General features: G+C 37.3%; 1 protein-coding gene across 1 annotated transcript; it reads right to left on the bottom strand.

Annotated features, from left to right (window-relative positions):
- Positions 1–5482: 5482 nt before the first annotated feature.
- Positions 5483–6502, bottom strand: LOC139116649 (melatonin receptor type 1B-B-like). The gene has a single exon (XM_070679243.1). The coding sequence runs from the start codon at positions 6500–6502 to the stop codon at positions 5483–5485; it is 1020 nt and encodes a 339-aa protein (XP_070535344.1).
- Between the last annotated feature and the right edge of the window lie 9267 nt (positions 6503–15769).

The following is a 15769-nucleotide window of genomic DNA, read 5'->3' on the forward strand; positions in this document are numbered from 1 at the left end:
TACGCACGTCAATATGAGATGCTGACTTTAAGGAACAAGTCGTGCCTATTTCTACGTAAACATGGAGCATATCAGTTCACCTCGAGTACTGAATTAAAACTATTACCCGTGCGATGATTTCTTTAAAGCTGCAAGTAAACATTTTCCGACTGTATACGGCATCGACATTAAATGGCCATTTACATAGGTTGCAATTGCCTTTGTATCCTTTCGTGTGAAAGAAGAAAAGAGAGAAGGTTTCCTGGAAAATTTTTGTCGATCTGTTAAAGGTATACTGTCACCTGTTCCAATTATGCCATAGTTATCATTGAAAGAGAAAATACAACCTATAACAGATTTTAAGCGGGTGGCCGCATTTTAAAAACAGCTCCCTCACATGGGTATTTTGAATACCAAGGAACGCCCCTTTGACCATATATGGGCATATTTAGATTACAGGTGACTGTATACCTTGAGGTAGCAGTAAACGTCCATGGCACAATGGATATGTATTGCAAGGTAGAATATAAAGTCGATTACAAGAATCTGGAAATAGTATACATGCTTGCATGCTTAATAATCTCAATCCAATTTTTTAAGGAAAACCGCGATCCTTCCGTTTTATGTAACGGTCTCACTGTGATGCCATAATACATCAAATGGGCGGCACTATGGCAGACATTTAACATCCATTTAACAAGTCTTTTTTTGACAGTTCATTTACGTTCGGTGAGAAGTTTTGAACAAATTAAGGTTTGTACATCTACTTCAGAACAAACAGCACTGATCGCTCACTGCTCGGTTTCGTCCAATAAAGGATAAAGTAGCAATATATATGCAATTCACTTTGCAGAAAGATATTATATTACTCCATTGAGAGTTAAAGGCAGGTATGAAAACATTCACGATGCAGGATGAGTGCAATTTGGTAAAAATATGCAAGATCAATCTCAACCAAAATTCCCCATCTGCGTAACCATGTAGATTCACTCCAGTTTAGTCTCCTGACGAGTTAGTCTCGCGACTCATGAAACAACGTTGTAGAGATGACATTGTAAAATCAATACTCCAGCAACCCTCCCTTATATATCTTGCTCTTCTTTTGTATTGGGCACTTCGTATCGGACAAGTCGAACCGCATACTTCGTATATATATATATAATATATATATATATATATATATATATATATATATATATATATATATATATATATATATATATATATATATATATATATATATATATATATATATTATATATATATATATATATATATATATCTATATATATATATGATCAGTGGCTTGGTGTCAAATTCAGGCAATGCGTTTCCGCAGTGGCTTGGTGTCAAATTCAGGCAATGCGTTTCCGCAGGGCATAGGTATTGCTAGACGTGGAACTTGTCGTGATTACTCTACAGACTGTTTCATGCGCTTGGCAATCGTCAGGAGTGATGTTGGCGGGCTCGTTGCTACCATATGTATTGCTAGACGTGGAACTTGTCGTAATTACTCTACAGACTGTTTCATGCGCTTGGCTATCGCAAGGAGTGATGTTGGCGGGCTCGTTGCAAGAACAACCGCCTCGTTTGCATATACACCTGACCCTATATATAGGTAGCAACGAGGGCCAGGTGTATATGCAAACGAGGCGGTTGTTCTTGGAACGAACCCGCCAACATCACTCATGCCGATTTATATATATATATATATATATATATATATATATACATACCGGTATATATACCGGTATATATATATATATATATATATATTATATATATATATATATATATATATATATATATATATATATATTATATATATATATATATATATATATATATATATGCATCCCTCTGTGGATTACATTACTCTCTCTCTCGTTCAAAGCTGATGCGATACAAATTGACCATCTTACCACAGCACAACGAACATACTATTATCCATGTAACAGTTCGCAGGACAATGTTTTCTTTTCCTAAAATGCTAACAACGCGTGTGTATGTTTTATATAATTTTGCTGCATTTCATCATAGAATGTCTCAATTTTGTCCACGATTATACCATGAAAGTTGTATGTTAATGATGTTTGCGCATATACTCAGCGAACATGTCACAGCTACATATTATATGAAGACATGCAAATATGTTTTGTAAAACGGTACCAACAAAAACACATGCGCAAACGCGCACAGAAAGCTCTACCCTCGCTATCTCTGTATAAGATCTCCAAAGCAATGACCCACCCTAATTCCCTTCATTAGTTCCTTCTAAGGTAGATTTTACCTTTATGAGTTGCTCACGAGTAGTTAATATATATATATATATATATATATATATATATATATATATATATATATATATATATATATGTATGTATGTATATGTAGAGAGAGAGAGAGAGAGAGAGAGAGAGAGAGAGAGAGAGAGAGAGAGAGAGAGAGAGAGAGAGATTTCTAATCGGAGCGTTAAAATATTTTTTCCAATATTTTTATAGTCGATAGGTACTTGAAAGTGTCTTTCTAAGTGAAGGGCCCGAGTAGTTCTTGGCTGAATCATCTATGTGAATGCATCGGGATATGTGCGTCGCCAATGGTACATACGACTGGGGTTAGTATGGAACCTTCAAAATAAACATGTTCGTCATAATTATTGCACGTCTTCTCTATAAAATTCAAAAGCATCAGGTGGGTTGAGGATGGAACCAAGCATGGAAGTCATTATAAATACGTAAAAAGGGTTCGTCAACTGGTTCTCTTGGGAAGTTCTTCGTGACGAACGCCAGCGGCTCCTCATCGAACCCCCTCATCTCTCCCACAGTGACTTCATCTTATCGTATGTGTATTCCATGTATTGCATGGATCCATGAAATTGCCATCTTCTTCACACTATCTAAGTAAACGTTAGGACAATCACAGTGTGGTTGATGCTTAGATGCAGAGTACAGGTAAGACAACAATCGCATTTACACATTGTATGTGTCGAAGAAGAAGCTAACTATTTACATCGCATTCAGTGTAGACATGGTCCCTTCTAGGATGATTTCATACACAAAAACAGCTGGCTATGTTTTCGTCAAGGCTGATTAAAAACCAAAACCGCAGAGGCAAGCAGAAGGATGAATGTCGTCACGCCATTCAGCTTTACCTTGTGATGTAAGCCTGTGTCGTTGTTTCAGCTTTAATACAACTTCATTTGACTCATGCAAACTGCACATTCTGGAATCCTGTTCAGGGCTATGAGACTACGTTAACTTTCAAAATTATGATCCTATAGAAAATGGGGCTATATAGTATTTTGATCACACGATCAAATCCTCCAGCCTTAAACACGCTTTACGCTTTACACTGTTTACATAAGTTAAATAGTTACTGTATTTTGTCGAAACAAAATTTCTTTTTTCACAATTAAGCGGAGAATGATAATAATGAATATAACTTTCAGGTAAACGTCTCTGAAAGCTGTTATATTATATTTATTGGCAATATAAAAGTGTTTACTGACACAACTCATCTTATTCTCCCTTTTTAAATAGAAATGGGTGGATTTCAACACCTACGTATTGACGGAAGACTCCAGTGTAATTTTGATTTGATTCGTGTCAGGAAAGCGAATTGGAGATTGAAAACCTAATTGTCTTTGCTTTTACAGGTATTTTCTTTGGATCCGATTTCAGCGGCTTACTGTGACTAAAATGATGAAATTCGATGTCATCAACACCAATTAAGAACGCAGTGATATTTTGAAGCCCTCAATAAGAGGAGGGTTTTTCGCGATGCAGTAGTTTTAATCTTTTCAGATATTATGGTTCTTCACGGACTACTGGGAGTTAGGTCTGGATACATCGTTCTGCAGCAGAGGCAATGGCACACACAGTGTCTTAAGACGATGCGTAACATGCACGTGAATCTAAATTTCTTTTTTCGTTGTTGATAGTCTTATTATCATACATAATATAATGTAGAATTTTACAATCAATGCATCAGATTAATGACGACAAATTTTTTGGTGTGTGTAGGTGTGTAGGTGTGTGTTTGAGTGTGTGGGCGTAGATAGATAGATATAGATAGATGGATAGATAGATAGCTCTCTTATATTATCGGACATATTGAATACTGCATCCAAAGCGACAACGCCTCTTAGAGGATTTTTATAATAATTGGTCTAATGAAAGGTTAAGTAGCCCTAAAACTCTAAAGCTAATATAAAATAAAAAAATCCATTCATCCATCCATTAATCATTCATTCATTCAATCAGTCAGTCAGTCAGTCAGTCAGTCAATCAATCTTGATATGTACTAGTCTTCACAGTTTCGAGTTTGTTTCCAGCCAATCAGGCTGCCTCTGTCCTATCACCCACTGGCCTTCATTAAGCGGTGTTGAAGGCTAGCAAAATAGACGATCACCGTTCTGATCAAACACCATCACAATGCCAGGACATCAAGGAAGACAGTGCTTACAGAATCGATCCGGTTAAGTGCAAAACACGCGTATTTCGCCCCTATCACTGTCCTCTTAGATACTAGAACGCAAAGGATCCCATATCACATTGTAAAACGGTTTGCGAAATGTATGTAAAAAGGTCTGCGAAATGTATATGTATATGCGAACGAAGAAAACCCGCGAGATTAAATCAAAAAGTAGGACATCAGCTTACTTGTCTTCACTTTAAATGCTTATTGCTCTGTTCGGAAAATAATATAGAAACACTAATTTCCTGCCGTAATCTAATCTCTCCGTCCCTGCCTCCCTCCCTGCCCCACCCCTCTCTTCCTCTCTCCTCTCTCTCTCTCTCACACACACAACGCTTACAATACACAAGAGGAAGAGGAAACGTATCGTGTACATAATTCATATATTAAAGCAACGTGTTTCTCAAATCGGAGAAAGCAAGAATTCATAGCATAACAAAACAGAAACTGTAATTACGCATGCTAATTTACATTTAATACCGTATGCCATGCTTTGAACATAGTCAAACTATTACTAGAGTCTCTGAGGAACATATTTGTACCAAACCACCACTCCTATAATGCTTTAAATTTATGACTTCACATTAATCATTGCGGTTTCCAAAACAAAGATTAAACAACCGTTGTTAAAATATAACACAGAAGAAAGAAACCGAGCATCGTACAATGTGCAACATGAAATGACAGTTATTGTTCATTGAATCATAGACCCTAGAGTTTTTCTCGAGGGTCTATGATTGATTCAAGAATTTGAAATCTTGTCCGTTCTTCTTCGTGCCTCTTGCATTACTTACAAGTGTCTTCAGCCCTGCCTAGAGATAGTATCTAACAGCGTTTGCATGTAGCCTTTCCCCCGACTGTTGCGTTCAGTATTTCTGATGATGCTGGCATAATTTTACGGTGTAAGCAGGGGTAGAGTAACTGTGGTGTAAGTGTACAACAAGTACTTGACTTTTCTTAGTAGTTACAGCTTGTTTAGCGTATTAACACATTGTAGACGAGAGCATCTATTCGCTTGAAATGCACCTTAACCTTGATTGTCACCCGCCTCCATGTCGATGACGATATTTTGGTCGGTTGGTGGTGTGGGGTTGACTGGTTTAGTTGAACACTTGGCAAATATGACGGTGAATAGTTCGGCATAGGCCTTCTTAAAGCGCCTGTTGTTTACTCCGTACAAGAGAGGATTCAGGAAGCCTCCCAAATGCATGCACGGATACAGAGCAATCATGGCGTCGACCGGCGGACGGATATTTTTGGATTGGGAAATGGTCAGTATTAGCTGAAACGGCACGTATGCAAGTAATATCAACAGGAATACGGCGAATATGACCACTAGCATTCTGATTTCTTGCCTGTTCGGGCCTGTTTGATCGGATGCGTGGGCCTGGACCCGGTTACGACTTCTGCTGACGAAATTGACGATTAAAATGTAGCACGCGATGACCACGACAGAGGGTAGGTAGACGTTTAATGCGGCGGAGAGGGGTTGCTGTCTCGTCGATCCGGTACACCTCAGAGTATATGGCGAATACCGGAAAGCGTCCACCGGAAAGCGGAATTCCTCGATGTACATTCGGGTGAGTATCGGAAAGAGCCAGGAGCCCAAGACGAACGCTGTAGTGGTCAGCCTGGTCGCGGTTTTTCTATAGAGATGATTGTGAACTACATAGATGTAGCGGTCCACGGCGATGAATGCGGTGGACCACAGGGACACGCCGAAAAGAAGTGAATGGAGAACAAAGTGGATGGCACAGAAAGTCTGGCCGAAGATCCACCGACGAAGGAAGAACGAAACTGCGCTGGGAACGGAAACCAAGACAGCAGCAAAGATGTCCGTGAAGCTGAGATTTACCAACAAAGCATTGCCGAATGTTCGAATTTCTTTCTTGAGTATGACAAGGCAGACGAAAAGAAGGTTGCCAATCACAGCTAGGACCGCGAAAACGATTTCTTCCGTGGCTGACACCTGGACTATCCACGTCGTCGGCAGTTTGTCGTGAAATGCTCGGCCGCGAATGTCGTCGGACGCCACTGTATCGTTCATGATCGTCGCTTGTACCTCAAACAGAGACGCTACGCACGAGAATAAGACTGGAAAATGTCTTGATCGCAAGCGTGAAGACAGTTCCGAACTTCAGACCCACAAACTAGATTTTCAAAGAAAGAAAAAGAAGATATATACCTCTTTTTGATTGTCACATTTGAAGAAAAATGAAGGTGTAACACAATACTTTAATGCTCATTGGTTAAAGCAAGGCTTCGAAAAAGCCCAAAAACAATTGGAGTACCGCAAGTGAGAGAGAGGCGATAGTGAGACTGCCGAAAATCATGTCATTGAATACCTGCCTTGCTGCGAGCATCTTCCACTGAGGTTTCATATAGCCCAATCATAAAAAGAACCATATAGCCGTGTTTTATCGTCCTAATCGTGTAGCTATATTGTGAAGAGAGCCATCGAGAATGAAAAGAAACGTGTTCTAAACTTGAGCTCTAGCTCGATACTGACAGACTAGTTCAATATAATGTAATTAATTTAATAATATATTATACATCCGACATTTATCATTTAAACGGCTCCTGAAAAAGAATTTGATCACTTTCCGACACTCACTGCATGGCGTTGAACTTGGTCTATCACACCCAAGTCCTTCGGATGGAGATTTTAAAAGCTGAGTGGAGACAAGTTCATCGGTTACACGTATCGATAGCTCGCTAGATGAAATCGGATCTTCCTAGGCTTAGTATTTTGGCAATCTTAAATTGGCGTTTTGATTCAGAGCATGCATTCAGCAGAAATTACATTTGAAATGTCATGTACATCTTGCTTACATAAACTATCATGTATTTTTCGCACGTTAATTCGGTCGCTAATTCTGTCAGTTTTCACTTGCCCACAGGAGATTTTCACTAAAATTGTGATAATGGTTTACGCGAATTTCATAATCTGCACAACCTCGGAGCTTTTAATACCTTTTACGGGAAAATATTGCCAACTAGCGGTTGGTCGTCGCAAGTAGGGAAGCCTGCCAAGCGAAGTACAAAGTGTAACATTTCACATCCCACAAAAGTTAGGACAACCTGAGTAAACCTGAGAACATGCACGACATCAGGAAAAATTGCGCAGAGAAAATTTATTTTAACCCTTTCACCACCACGGTTTGTCTCAAATCCATTGTTTTCTATGGTAAAGTTGGACCTGTGTACAGGGAACTGGGGGTGAAAGGGTTAATGCATGATATTCACTCTGCCAACGTTTCTTCATAAAACCCGTTTGTTAGCCCAGCACGCAAAATGTTGTTTCCGAGATGTTCTGGTAAAGACTCCGATACCCGCAAAACTAAGATCTTAGGGCGGCGATGTCTGAGAATAGTATTTAAAACATGCCTTGCTACATTAGTCGTTTTAAGAAGCTTGGGGATGTAACACCATATTGTAGCAACGCTCTTCACAGGGTTTCCATGATGATTATGTAATTTTCAGTCTGGGGATTGATGTGATGTTCGTGAGTGGCAACATTATGGTTTGCCACGATCGATCGAATGTATTCCTTCGATTGTAATTTTCCAACTTTAAAACCTAAAAAATCTGTTAAAATAATGCAGTTCCGATAACCTTCCGGGATACTAGAATCGCCAGGTAAATGTTTGCTTTGCCACAAGTGAAGTTTACAGTCTAGAGATGCTACTCTTTCAAAAAATGCATGAAAAATATCAGAGTGCGAAACCGCCATTTTTGGTCAGGTCAGGACTGTGGTCAGAAAGATTCCGTGTGCCGTAAAGTACAATCTCTGAGAACAGAGCTTGGGGCGTAAAATTGACAAAGCACACTGTGAGAGAGGAAATGTTGAAACACTGGGACTGGAGACCGGGCGAACGAAAAGTTTAAACCATTCTTAAAAGAGAGAAGTCTTGAGGGAATGGCGGAAGGAAAAGGCAGAGTTGGAGTGACGAAGGTTGGGGGATTTATCCCATAATGTACGGCCAATGTAAGAAAGATCTCAAGCCAACATTCTTGTGGAGACTCCTGGAATACTGAGAAGTCGAGAATCTGAGGAAGAGCGGAGTTCAGTGTCTTTTTGGAGTGTATTGATGTAGCAGCTTAGAGAGATATTGCAGTTCTGTGCCTATAACTGAATTGAAGCAAATAACTTCGTAAAGGATGCGAGAACTAATAGGCATCCAGTATAGTTTTTGATCGTACATATTAGCATTACAGACGAGACGAGCGGCAGTAGATCACCATTATGGTGCGGCATGGCAAACCCATTGTGCATTTTGTGATAAAAGCACCAAACTTGGCTCAGATGTGTCTTAATATGTGCTGAACAAATTCAGATACCGAGCCACTGAAAATCTACCAAAGCGTTGCCATGGCAACCATTTTCCCAAAATGGCTACCAGACAGGTATTTCTCACCTAGTAAATGTCAACTACATAAGTCGTTGGGTAACTTTAGGTTGAATAATTTCAATAAGAAACTGTGAAAAGTGTTATTTGAAAATTATTTTAAATTTCCTTCACCACCTGACTTGTTAAACGGGTAAATACGGGCTTAGATCCTATAAAAGTATGACGCTATGTAAGCAGTCAAGATATGTTAGACCGTGGGCCAGAGGAGTCTACTTGCACCCCCAGGATAACAAACCTATCGTTTTAGAAGACTTGGGATCCCTAGAATACGTGGAATTTTGACAGAAAAAATATAGGGATGCAATAACTGTTATGGTCGACTTTTGAACGGTACCGCAAAATAACCATTTTGCTATCCATGTGCTTTTTTCTTGTAGTACATGTAAGTCATCTACTAAGTTTTTTTTAACGTAATCTGACTTGTAGGATATCATTAGAATGGAAATTTATTCCTCTTTAAAATGACATATGTAATATGCAATATCTTTGATAGATTGTTTATGAAATGGGACCAAAACTTACCCAATACCCCAAAAATCTGAAATTCTACCAATTTTTTACCTTGGCATAACACAAAAGGCAATGCTTTGTATGACATCTGTTTATTTGCTACAAGGACATGTCAAAATGTGAAATAGACTTTTGATAGGAAAAATATTGGGATGCTATAGGTCTACCGGTCATACTTTGAAGGGTACCGCAAAATTACAGTATTGCCAACTCGCATGCATTTTCGTTTAACCTGTCTTGTTGTAAGTCATCTGCTCAGCTAATTTTTTTACATAACCGAGCTTGTGGGCTAACATTGGAAAGGGATTTTATTCTTCTTTTAGATATCATATTTTAATATCTTCCATAGCTTTCATAAAATATGACCAAAACTTACCCTATACCCCAAACTTTATATTGCAAATTACTGTCACTGCCTATCTCAAATTCTACCAATTTTTACCTAAACATATTAAAAAGGGCAATTCTCTATATGCCATCTGTTTTATTTGCTACGGAGACATATCAAAATATGAAAGAGACTTTTAACAGAAAAAAAAAATTGGAAAAGGGAACTGTAAAGTCAAAGTATTGCGAATCGCATCTTTTTTGTTAAACGTCAAATTCTACCATTTTTTAACCTAGACATATAATAAAGGGTAATGCCTTGTATGAATTTTTTTATTTGCTATAAGAACCTATCACAAATACGAAATAGACTTTTGGGCAATGTCTTGTGTAAAATCTGTTTATTTGCTACGAGGCCATGTCACAAATATGAAATAGACTTTTAACTGAAAAAATATCGGGATGCAACAGCTGTCACAGTCATATGTTGAAGGGTGCCGCAAAATCACGATTTTGAGACCCACGAACATTTTTGTTAAACCTGTCTTTGTTTAAGTCATATGCCGAGCCTAACTTATACATAACCTGGTTGTGGGTATCATTATTAAAGCGATTTATTTTTCTTTAAGTTGACCTTTTGTAACATACAAATATCCGTTACAGTTTTCATGAAATGGGACCAAAATTTACCGAATACCCCAAAAGATTACATTTCAAATTACGGTTTATCTTACGTTCTACCTATTGTTTTTGCTCCACACAATACAGAAGGCAATATCATGCTTATATGAAATCGGTTTTGTTTGTATCAGACGTATGTCAAAATATGAAGTGAACTTAATAAGATTTAGTCGCCACTGGGATCATATTTCAAGGGGTACACAAATACGGCAAATTTCCTAAAACATATTATCAAACACGTCTTTATGAAAGAAGTCAGCCAAAATCATGGTCACGGGTGATATCAAAATATTATCAGCATCGCATATTAAATTATTTTGTTTCAAGTTTGTTTTGTAAGATTTGACCTGAAAAGTTCTTATGTGGAACTGTAATTTAATTTGGCAGAACAATTTTTGAAAACTAATTATGGTATGTGTTCTACTCGCTGTAATGGAGATGAAAAAAGAAAGGCACTATACTGAATTATACAACCAACTGAATGACAAGCAAGGTGCGGAATTGAGCCTTTAAAGGTTTTGTTTTCTAAACTGTATGAATGAGCACAGCTAATTCAACACTTTAGCTGATCCAATAATCGTTTCTAAACATTATACATTATATCAAAATTACCAGGGCGTTCCTGAAGAAAACTTGTATAGATATATCAGAAAGCTGGACTTTCTTCATTGACAAAATATTATGGAATAGATATACCTGATATTTAGCTGCTCTAGTTATCATTTCTAAACTTCATAAATTAGCATAAGTGTCTAAAGATATGTCATATAGCTTGGACTTTCTTCATTAACAAAAATAGGGATATATCCAATATTTAGCTGCTCTAATGATAATTTCTTAACTTCATAAATAAGCAGAAATATAGCTAGCCATTCTTCAGTACTTTATGGCATTCACCAGTAAAATATTTTCAGGATATATCCGATATTGAACCAATCTAATTATCATTTCTAATCTTTACGAATTAAATCAAAGGATGTTCTATAGTTCAAAAGCATGTATCTGATACTTGATCGATCTCATTATTGCTTCTACACTCAGTATACTTTATAAAGTAGTTCAGATTTAGCTGGGCTGGCATGTTGAAAACGTTCAAAATTTGGTAATAGCTTTTCTGTAATTGTGTGTTACTGAATGTGCAAATGATTTATTGTGAATACTGAACTGCGTAAAATCTCTAAGGTTTATGTTTCAATCTGGACTGGAGTGTCACTGTTTGTATAGGAAGGTTCCCATTTGATCAGATAATTGGCCAGCCAACACTACCTTGCTTAGGTCTTGGGTGTATGTGTCAAGTGGATAACAAGAAAATGATTGGCAAATATTTAGGATTGTCGTTTAAACTTGTTGTCTAGGCTATGTAAACACCATGGAAAGGAATAAAATACTCGCCAGCTGAATAGCCATGTAAAAGCAAGCAGAGATCCGGGGAGTGCCAAGCACGGACATGACGGACAAAAGTGCAGCATTGTGCTTTAGCTTTGCTTTCCCTACCTTTCATGTTTGTTAAAAAGAAAGTGGAGTAATACAATTTAATTTATGGTGCCACGTTTTTGCATTTCAACATCAAATTATGTACGACCAAGAAATTTGTACCAAAATATACCATGTTCAAAATATTATAGGCATGAATCCATATATATATTTATGCAATAGACCATTGAAATAACTCTAAAACCAATATTTAAATTATGAAATAGATATCAAATTACACAAGATCAGTTTCATTTGAAATAGATAATGAAAAGTGATGTATAAAATATGGTACATATAGCCAAAAAAATAATATAAAAATATGATCGTGTTCTCCACGTGGTCAAAATTTAAACGGCTGCACTTATGTACTAATTGTAGTTACATGATAAATCTCTAACATTGACAATTATGGGGATATATAAGAGATTTCCGCCCAAAATGTTATTGTTTTTAAAGTTAAAACTAGAAGGTTTGTTATACAGTAAATATCATTGTGCTTTTTGGTATGTAGGCCTACACGTGAATGTAGATGAACAAGAGTAAGAGATTGGATTAAATTTCCCCACAATTTTCCATGTCAGGCCTTGTGATTTAACACCCTGCAAAACTTGTCAATGGCTGACTAATAAAAATTAGAAAAGATAATTAGTCAATGTCAAAATATTGTACATATTCAATATTTCTACTCAAGAACACTCCATCCATTGGAAGAACATGGAACACGCTGTTTTTACACTCGGACGCATCATACTCTGCCCACCACAGCCATGGGCCGATCTAGGCCTATTTGCAAAACCTGGTGAGTGTCGCACGTACCAGCTACAAGTCTAAAAATGCTTAAAACTGGTGCATCAACGATTACAAATAAGAATAAATAAAAAAAACTCTGAATAGTACCTTCTGATAGTCTAACTAGACAGAACAGCTGACAGCTGATCATCGTATAAAACATTCAATTTGACAATTTTGAATCTTCCACTTTTGCCTTGTTGCAACCATATTGTCAATAATTTTATTAAGAGAACCCGTTTTTCTGGTAGAATGAAATTATAAAACAATAACAAATGCAAAAAGTAATCTTAATATGCATTTATGATGGTAATACATCCACTATTCACTGCAGAATCATCCGTAAGAGTAGCAACTACGGGATTTTACAGTAATTGATGGTCGTCATATTTAAAAATGGCCGCCATACCAGAACGAGGCTCTAGCTGTGAGGGATCTGTATCAAAATTGATTTTAAAACAAAGAATATGCAAATGGTAATCTTAAAAGGCATTTATGATGGAAATACGTCCTTTATTCACCACAGAATCATCTGTAGAGCAGCAACTATGGGATTTTATAGTGACTGATGGTCGCCATATTTAAAAATGGCCGCCACACCAGAACGAGGCTTAACCCGTGGTGGCTCGGTATCCAAATTGATTCATATCATGATAATCTACATTCGTACCAAATTTCATGCTTTTATCACAAAATGCACAATTGTTATGAAAATTTTGGTTATGCCGCACCACTACATCTTCTTACTTTCATCGATAAAGGTAGAATGCGCCTCGGGGACAGATATTTGGACTCAAACTTTTACAATTCTTGTCTGATCTACCACTTGTGGGGATTCATTTTGAAGCCCTTTGAGAAAGAAAAACTTTCACCGTCTTAGTTTTTTGAAAATCGAGCTTTTTATTTTTCTCCATAGAGTTAACACAGGGATGGCGGCCATTTTGAATTTAATATCTAGGTATATGTTCAGTAATTTATTTCTCTAATACCAAAAATTACACGGCGACCCCTGATTTGTATTTTTGATTTTAAAAGTGAATGATTGAAAGATCCCTTGAGGAAAATTTTGAGCGAAAGTTTAAGTATTTCACTTTCGAGGTGCATACTACCTTAATGAAGTATTTCTTTTTTCAAAAAACAGGCTTGCGACCAAGTATCAAAGAATATAAGCCTGCTGTCGACCAAGATGACGTCAGACGTCAGCCGTGCAACTATTTTGACGAGCCTGGAAGATATCGCTTATGGTAATGGAAATTTCATGACGTCAACGATTACTTGAAAATTTGAAATTCTAAATTGTGTTGAAATATCTGTTATAGATGGTATTCGCTCGCGACATTTCAAAGCATTTGTGGCGTACTGGTATACGATTCACCTTTATGTGTTCTTAAGTTTACACAATCTTTTGCACACTTGAATGTGAATTATGAATTATTTATAGTTTCTATTTCTGACATATTATACATAAAGGTGCATAATGCCAAGACTGACTACAGGGTAATGCTGATAATATTCGCCTAGGAGTTATGATCAATAAATGATAGGTATAAAACATGTTTTTATTAAACAAGCCTTACCTGTGTCATGTGTAGCATATTACTTTACCTATTACTTTACCCTCGCTTATCACCTCGACCAAATATCTCGTGTTTTCTTTGCAATACTACACACAGACATCGATCCAACGGCTCTCCCTTTTTGTTAGACTGTCGACAGTCCCTTGTGCCTTTTCTGTCTCTCACTGGTGTAGTATCTCGCACATGGGAGGGGGGAGCGAAAGCATACCTCGTGCTTCGCACTCGGATTGCCCAGCTCAAGCCTTCACCGCTAAGCTTGCGTTTCCCAAACTGTCGTATGTGCGAGATACCACACCAATAAGAGTCAGAAAAAGCACTAGGAACTGCCGACAGTCTACCTTCTTGTTAGAGAGGCTATTTAACCAGAGAAGAAACCAATCTTCTGATCAAGTGTCCCTCCAACCAGTACACCAAGTGTTTGAATTGTTTCACCTCTGGTCACCTTTCTAGAGTTCTGTTCGCAAAGCAAAAGCTAATTCAGCAAAGGCTTCACCAACATGGCTACAAGTGTTTTGCGTTGAGCGCAACAAAAGTATTTACATTTACATTCTCTTTCATCATATCTTCCCTTGTCATGTCTCTTAATTACAACCTTCCGATGCTGTTTTATTTTGGGTTTCATTTTTGTTGTTTTTCTTCTCTCACTGTGTATCACCATTTAATGACTTTGCAAGGAAAAGAATGCGACGTCATGTACAGCAGTGGTATGCAGTGTATCCTTTAACTTTATTCATATAAAAAGACGTTATGTGGATGCAATATTACAACCGTGTATGTATGTATGTATGTATGTATGTATGTATGTATGTATGTATGTATGTATGTGTGTGTGTGTATGTGTGTATACGTATACCAAGATAAACGCATGCATCTTAGCAATATTTCAACACAATTGTAAACACATAAAAATAATATTTATACCAAATCTCCATCTTTACACATCTCCCCTCTCATCGTGCCGAAGTAAAAAGTGACGATAACGAACCCATGTACTGAATATCTCATTACTAACAAAAAATCATCGTTGCCTGCCAACTGGATCTGACATGTTGACGATACAAGGGTTCCATAATTACAAATCACGTGAAATAATGGCTTTAGAAGATAAATCGATCAAATAATCAACATTATTTACAACAATCAAATTCGATGTAAGTTTACACTTCTATACATGTATCTTGAGTAACATTCTATGAACAAGATAAAAAGTGGAGTTAAATTACATAAAAAGAACCCCTTCCAATTCGTCCGCCTCATACACGGTATATAAAGGCAGCGATGGGAAGATGCTTTTTAGTTTAAGACTTGTGAACACACTCTTTGATGTGAAGTAAGAGTACAAAATCGAATGTCATTTTACAAAGTCAATATTTTTGTCATAGCTACTCAGTGTTTATACTGTAAATAATAGATTTCGCCGCCCAATGTTTGCCCTGCGCATGTTTGTTGCAACGTTGTCGCATGGCATAACACAGCAAACCACCTTTCTTATCGCAATCTTTACCAGTCACGCAAACTGAAAAGATGATCAAAATATATTTT

This window comes from Ptychodera flava, chromosome 17, assembly GCF_041260155.1.
Source record: "Ptychodera flava strain L36383 chromosome 17, AS_Pfla_20210202, whole genome shotgun sequence".
NCBI lineage: Eukaryota > Metazoa > Hemichordata > Enteropneusta > Ptychoderidae > Ptychodera > Ptychodera flava.

Coding starts and splice junctions, on each gene's coding strand:
- LOC139116649 (XM_070679243.1), bottom strand. CDS start 6,502: ATGAACGATACAGTGGCGTCCGACGACATTCGCGGCCGAGCATTTCAC.